This window comes from Rutidosis leptorrhynchoides, chromosome 10 (assembly GCF_046630445.1).
Source record: "Rutidosis leptorrhynchoides isolate AG116_Rl617_1_P2 chromosome 10, CSIRO_AGI_Rlap_v1, whole genome shotgun sequence".
Lineage (NCBI taxonomy): Eukaryota > Viridiplantae > Streptophyta > Magnoliopsida > Asterales > Asteraceae > Rutidosis > Rutidosis leptorrhynchoides.
This window is the reverse complement of record NC_092342.1, coordinates 302,279,861-302,286,403: the sequence shown is the minus strand read 5'-3', so window position 1 is coordinate 302,286,403 and position 6,543 is coordinate 302,279,861. Positions and strand designations below refer to the sequence as shown.

The 6,543-nt window shown below is 37.2% G+C and overlaps 1 protein-coding gene across 1 annotated transcript; it reads right to left on the bottom strand.

The window, feature by feature from the left end:
- Nucleotides 1-3,544: 3,544 nt before the first annotated feature.
- On the bottom strand, nucleotides 3,545-4,537 carry LOC139871197 (uncharacterized). Its single transcript, XM_071858933.1, has one exon. It carries the CDS (start codon nucleotides 4,535-4,537, stop codon nucleotides 3,545-3,547), a length of 993 nt encoding a protein of 330 aa, XP_071715034.1.
- Between the last annotated feature and the right edge of the window lie 2,006 nt (nucleotides 4,538-6,543).

Sequence of the window (6,543 nt, the reverse complement as noted above, 5' to 3'; positions counted from 1 at the left end):
TTACTAGTCGTGCTGTAGAACCCGCTGCCTAGAGTTGTTATCGCATGACTACTTATGTTGCATTCAAACTTTTTACTTATGAACTTATGTTATGTAACGACCATTATGGTCACGTACACTTATTTAATGCTTCTACTTAGTGAAGCATACTTTTGATTTGTAAAACAATTGACGTATGTTATGACGTCACTTTTATTTATGAATGTAAACTCTGTTTTGAAAACGCATATAGTACTTAACCTTGTAATGATCCTGTTGTTGATGGTCCGTACATAATGATTTAGTACGGGGCGTCACAGATAGGGCCAATAAACCTCCAAAAAAGATGATTACCCTCTATAAATTGCAATTAACTGTAGGAAACCTCCGTATTCCTCTTTCTGCCTTTCTTCAACAGATTCTTGCCCACTATGGGATAGGGGTTAGTAAAATTCATCCATTAGGGTTACAAAAAATTATTCTTTTTGAAATGTACTGTAATGCTGTAGAAGAAATCCCCAATGTGAATATTTTCCATGAATTATTTAGAACTAGATTAGTTAGCAAATGCTGGTATACATTCGACTGTAAGCCGAATAAGGCTTTTACTGGGGTGAAGGAAAGCTCTTTAAAGAACTGGAAAGATCCCTATTTCTTTGTCAATGAGAGGGTTATTCAGGATGCCTGGGCATGTGTTCGTGGTTGGAGAAAAACTACTATAGGAGTTAGCAAGTCCACCACATTATCTGATGATGAAAGATTTATTCTTGACACCTTGAAGACGTTCAAATTCCACAAAGGTCATATAATGATTATGAAGCAATATTGGTTCTCTATAAAATGAGTAACAATTGGCGTGCTGGATATGTACCAGTGTTGCACTGAGAAGGCAGTGGTAGGCACCTTTATTGATATATGCTGTTCTTTGTTATGTTGTCATGAGTTATATATGTTCTCTTATATATGTTGCTGCTTGCTTGGTATGTTGTCTGTTTGCAGAAGGAGAGATGCAGGTTTACAGAACTTTTAAGAAGACCAATCTAGATCCTTTGATAGTTTCTGAACAGCCCAAAACCCGTGCTGAAATTGAGGTTGACAAAGCCAAAGATGCGGAATTTGAGCAACAGCTGAAGAGCCCAGAGCGGCCTGTTGATGGTGGAGATGGTGGTATTGTTCAACCATCTCCTGATGTTGAAATTATTGAAACTACTCCCCAACCGTCTAGCACCAAGAAGTCTGCAAGGCACTCTAAACGTGAAGGGAAGCGTCTAGCGGGTGAAGCTGCTGAAAAACCAAAAAAGAGAAGTATGTGTCTTATCTGTATCTGTGGAAGTAAATTAATAATTTTGTGTTGAAGCTCTATTGTATATTTATCTGTTTCTTCATTTTATAGGATTGGTTCTTCAAGATGATGTTGTTGATACTTCTACTTGGAAATATCCTGAGAGCAATAAGGCTATTGATGTTGAAGATGACAGTGATGATGATGATGAAGAAACTCAAGATGATGAATCATTTGAGACTCATCCATTCAATACTCTGTGTACTCCCAGAGGAACTGACACAATACAATCTTCCGCATCTACCCAACCACCATCTGTACCGCTAGGCAGTCTACAAGCTTTTCTTGATGATCCCAACAACAAATCTGATAGTTTTGCTGAGTTTTTGAAGGTAACCCTTATAAGATTTATGATTTATCAACATCATTTCTCTGATAATTGTGTTCTTATCATGACCATTATATTCATTGTAGGCAAACACCATTTTTGATTTGTCCTCCTCCCTATCCACCATGACTTATAAACAAAGTCATGAATCCACTGCTACAGCATTAGTGCTCTTGAATCAACATGTGATTCATGATCTTAAAATGCAAAAAGCTCAAGACACTATTGTTACCAATGCTGTACATAATGCCAACAAGGTAAAAAGGCTTGAGGTTGACTTGAGTGATGCAAATTCAAAGTTGAAAACTGCAGAGGATGCTGTAAAGAAGAAGGATGAGTTGTTGCAGGTGGTGGAAACAAAATGTGTTGCAGAAAGGGTGGAGAAGGAGAAGTTTATGGAGGAGAAAGATAAGCTGTTAAAGAGTAATGAAGAGCTAAAGAAGGTGTTGGAGGAGAAGAATCAGTTGTTGGAGGAAAATATTGCTGCTGCTGCTGATGCTGAAAAGAAGTTTACTGATTTAAAAGCTGGTGTCCATGGTCTTGTGCATAGGGTGTTGAGCTCTTCACTTGTGGGTCAGACTTTTTATAGGTATCTAGTGGCATCTACAGAAAGTGACCTTTCAGATGCAATGGAGGAGATTTTAAAAGCTCTACCTGTAAGGCCTGACCCTTTACCAGATGCAATTGCAAAACATATGAAACTAGATGCTGGTGCCAAACTGCAGGTGGCCATAGGTGAAGTAACTTCTTTGAAAATTAACTCCGTGGAAGAAATATGTGCTAAGGATGATGTGTCTATTAAAGACATTCTAGAGGTGCCTATTTGAAAAGACAACTAATCTGTAATAACAATGTGTAACATCTTTATACTGATAGTATAAATATATTCAGTGCTTTTAGTTAATGTTGGTATTTTTTGCTGCTTTCCATGATTGACGTATCACTGCCATATATGTTTAACTATTGCAAGCTTGTTAAAAAGCTTAGATTTCATATATCACATCATATGAAATGATTTTTTTTCTTAAACTGATTTTTTAATTTGTACATGAATTGGACTGCCGTCTGTCATCCGCTGTCCGTAATGCATAATTCCTCTTTTATGAATTAGAGGTGTACTGCTACCTGAATGGTATTATGTATACAGTTTATTAAAATTGTATACCTGTTTTGTATCATCACTTAGGAAAATATGTATAACTTTGCTGTTATATAATAAATATATCAAACAATTTATCCATTCTCCGTTCTGTATCAGAGCATTTGTTTTGTAAATAAGTATTTGAGAATTCTCACACAATTTCTGAAGTATGATGTGAGTCAATCATAATGCTGTTATAAAAATTTAGAAATTTCTGTTTATGGAATTAACGGTGTTCCGTTTAGCGTGTTGCGCTCAGGTGTTGTGCGGCTTACAAAATACACTTGTATTTCAATTTTTTCTGTTTTCAAGATATAAAGATTTATGCCGTTGTGATAAACCATTCTGTATGTCATGACATTATGAGATCTTTACTTTTGCCTCGGTGCCCTCTAGGCTCTAGCGAAGTAAACACTTTACGCTAGCCGATCCCTTATGTCTATAATATTGACACAAGAGCCTCTACCATCGGGGGTATAAAAATGCCTTGCCTTATGTGGGTAGGTATGAATGCAATGCTTTACATTCGTAACGCGTATTACGTGAGAAAAAATAAAGTTTTATTGATAATACTGTCACACATACAGCATTTTGTGTAATATCTTCGTATGGGGTGATCAAGTCCCAATCAGAAAATTACAAAAAGTGTATTGTGTTTTTGTCTGAACTGATGAAAATTAAAAATGTGATAAAAACTGTTCTGTAAGATTCATGCTATTATACTGTCTTCCGTTCAGCATTCTACGTCCTCCTTTCAATGCCCCCACATTTTAGATGGTTTAAAGTACCCGTTTACATCATTTCTGCTAAATAACTGTTTTGACGATCCTCCCCTAACAAAGTTATCCTGAGCTTCAAAAACAACTGACTTTTCTCTTGCAGGCCCCACATACTCAGAGTGTACTACTGCTACACCATTTGGTGTTAGGAACCGCAATTCTGCATGTGGTGTGGAAGTAATTGCTCCAAAATTGCGAAGAGTTCGCCTACCGAACAATGCATTGAATCTTGATCTGCCATCAAGAACTGTAAAGTCCACAATTTTTGTTCGGACTAAAGGGTGTGTTCCCAATGTTACATCCAGCTTCACTCTACCAACTGCCTTCATTGATTCTCCTGTAATGCCAGCAATTTTCACGGTCATGTAGCGAAGCCTATCCTTCACGCTGAACGGATAATCGCTGAAACAATGCAAATATAAAATATCTGCTTCACTACCTGTATCAGTATATATTTGGGGAATGTTTCTGTTTGCAATTACAGCTGAGATAACCACAGGCTCCTCTGACAGACGCCAATTTGGAATGGTGTGAAATATGATTGGAGCATACATCCATTGCTCCGTCCTGCGCTCTCCGTCTGCATCATTTTCATCCACCGTATTCCATATAACCTTGATATGTTTCTCAGGGGTTGGATCCCTCTCATCTTTCCTCTCTTCTCTTCTGTTCCAGTTATTCCGTCCACCGTGATGAACTTTTTCTTGCCAAGCAAAACGCTTGTTTGGATCATTCCTTCGATATTGTTTTCCTGGTAACAGATGGTTTAGCTCCCCAGCTTTGATCTTTGCAATGATTTCTCTCATCAGTGATTTGCAATTATCAGTTTCGTGTCCATATGCTTCATGAAAATCACACCACTTGTCACTCTGTGGTCCTTGACGTTCTTCCATTGGTGGTGGAGGGTGAAAGGTTTCCTTAACGGGTTCTGTAAACAAGATTTCTCTTGGAGTTTTTGTTAAAGCCATGATAAGTAGATGTTTGTCCAATGGCTTTTGATGGTGGTAATTGTCATTCAGATGATTATTCCCCCTCCAACCATGTTGTTGTTTCTGGTAATTATTATCATACCCATGTTGCCTCTGGTAGTTATCATCATGTTCTGTTCTCCGCCTTGCGGTCTGAAATTTCTTTGATAATTATCCACTCTTGGATATCCCATCTCTCCTGCTCTTAAGTGTTTTTGAGCAATACCCAACGCCTGATGCAATGTTTTTGGAATATCATAACGCAAAGCATGAATTAATCGTGCAAAACGTCGCTGATCGTGGCAAAATATAAATCTTGAAACAAGCTGAGACTCTGGTATGTCTGGTATCTTCTGACATTCAATGGTATAACGCTTCATGAAATCACTCAGTGATTCATTCTGGTGCATTGTTATCTCATGTGCATCAAGATGTGATAATGTGCAGCTTCTCAAACTTTGATATTGCATCACAAACTTTTCCCTCAAATCAAGGAAACTGGTAATGCTCCTTGGTGGCAAACTATCAAACCACATAACACCTTCAAACATAGTCAGAAAATCTTCCGGATCTGTTGTACCATCATAAACACCGATAGATGGAATTCCCAAATTCCTTGGCAATGGATAATTTGCAATTCTATAGATAAAACAATGTGTTGATTCTGCCATTGCTGGTGGTTTAATAGCTTCATCTTTAGTAATCAAAGCAAACAAATTATCTACAGCCGTTGCACAGATGGCTGGTTGTGCTAATTTCTGCTTATATCGTGATAGTGCGGTCTTGGTCAAAATTCCATCCAATAACTTTCCTGCCATCTTGTAACGACCCGGCTTTTTCGACTTGCTTTTGTGCTTTGTGCCTTCACGAAACTGCGTAAATGTGCGTACTGAGCTAGTTTATGCTCTGGGATCTTATTTAATGATTAATTACTTTCATTAATATCTTGCAATGTGCTATTAAGTGTGTGATCACTTAACTTGATCCCGAAAGCTTTTACGACCGTTGGTGTCACTTGACGTTTGAAACGAGCTATGTATTTCGGTACACGTTTAACTTTGGTCATAATCGGAATATTATGACTACAAAACACTAATTGTAATTTTATAATAACAATTACTTGGGTTTTTGGATGCTTAATTACGCTTAGTAATTTACTAGAGCACACTAGTTAGTCTTGTTGAACTTTCTACCTTGTGGGACTTTAGCCCACCCTACACTAGCTAGTGGACTATTTAATTAGCCCAAATTAAATAAGTTAGTGACCCATATTAATGAAAGACAAATGCCCATTTATTAGAGGGAACATACTAGCATTTTTGTTAAGCATTATCCTTAATGTTGCATGGGATCCTAACATAAGCACCAACTTTAGACAACCATTAACCAAAAGCAAAAAGGTGTCCCCCTTGTCCCCCACCATATCCCACGTCCACCATCACCCACCCACCTCCTAACCACCTATAAATACAAGCCTTAGCTCACCCATTTCACACTTGATTTCATTTGTAATTTACACACACTTACTCTCTAATTCTCTCTCTAGTTCTTCTCTCTCTAAAAAGTGTAAGTATTTGATTTTTCTTCTTCTTCTCCCTTCATCACCCACGACATCATCATCATCATGTATGGATCTAGCCTTTAGCTTTTGATCTTGTTATATCTTAAAGATTCAAACTTGGGTTTGAATCCTTCAAGATCATGGAAGATTCAAGCTTTCTAGCTTTGAATCTTCACTTATTTTGTAGATCTAAATATTTTCAGCTTTAATCTTGTTATTTTGTTATAAAGATTCAAACTTGTGTTTGTAATCTTCATGTATCTTAAAGATCCAAGCTTTATGCTTCAAGATCTTCAAGAACACTAAAGATCCAAGCTTTTTAGCTTAGGGTTTCATTATTATGTTAAAGATCTTAGCTTTTTAGCTTATGGTCTCATTACTTTCATTATTTTGTTAAAGATCTTAGCTTTCTAGCTTATGGTCTCATTAATCTTGTAAAGATCCA

What these genes read in the sequence shown, in the direction of transcription:
- LOC139871197 (XM_071858933.1), bottom strand. Translation starts at nt 4,537, where the DNA reads ATGGCTTTAACAAAAACTCCAAGAGAAATCTTGTTTACAGAACCCGTT.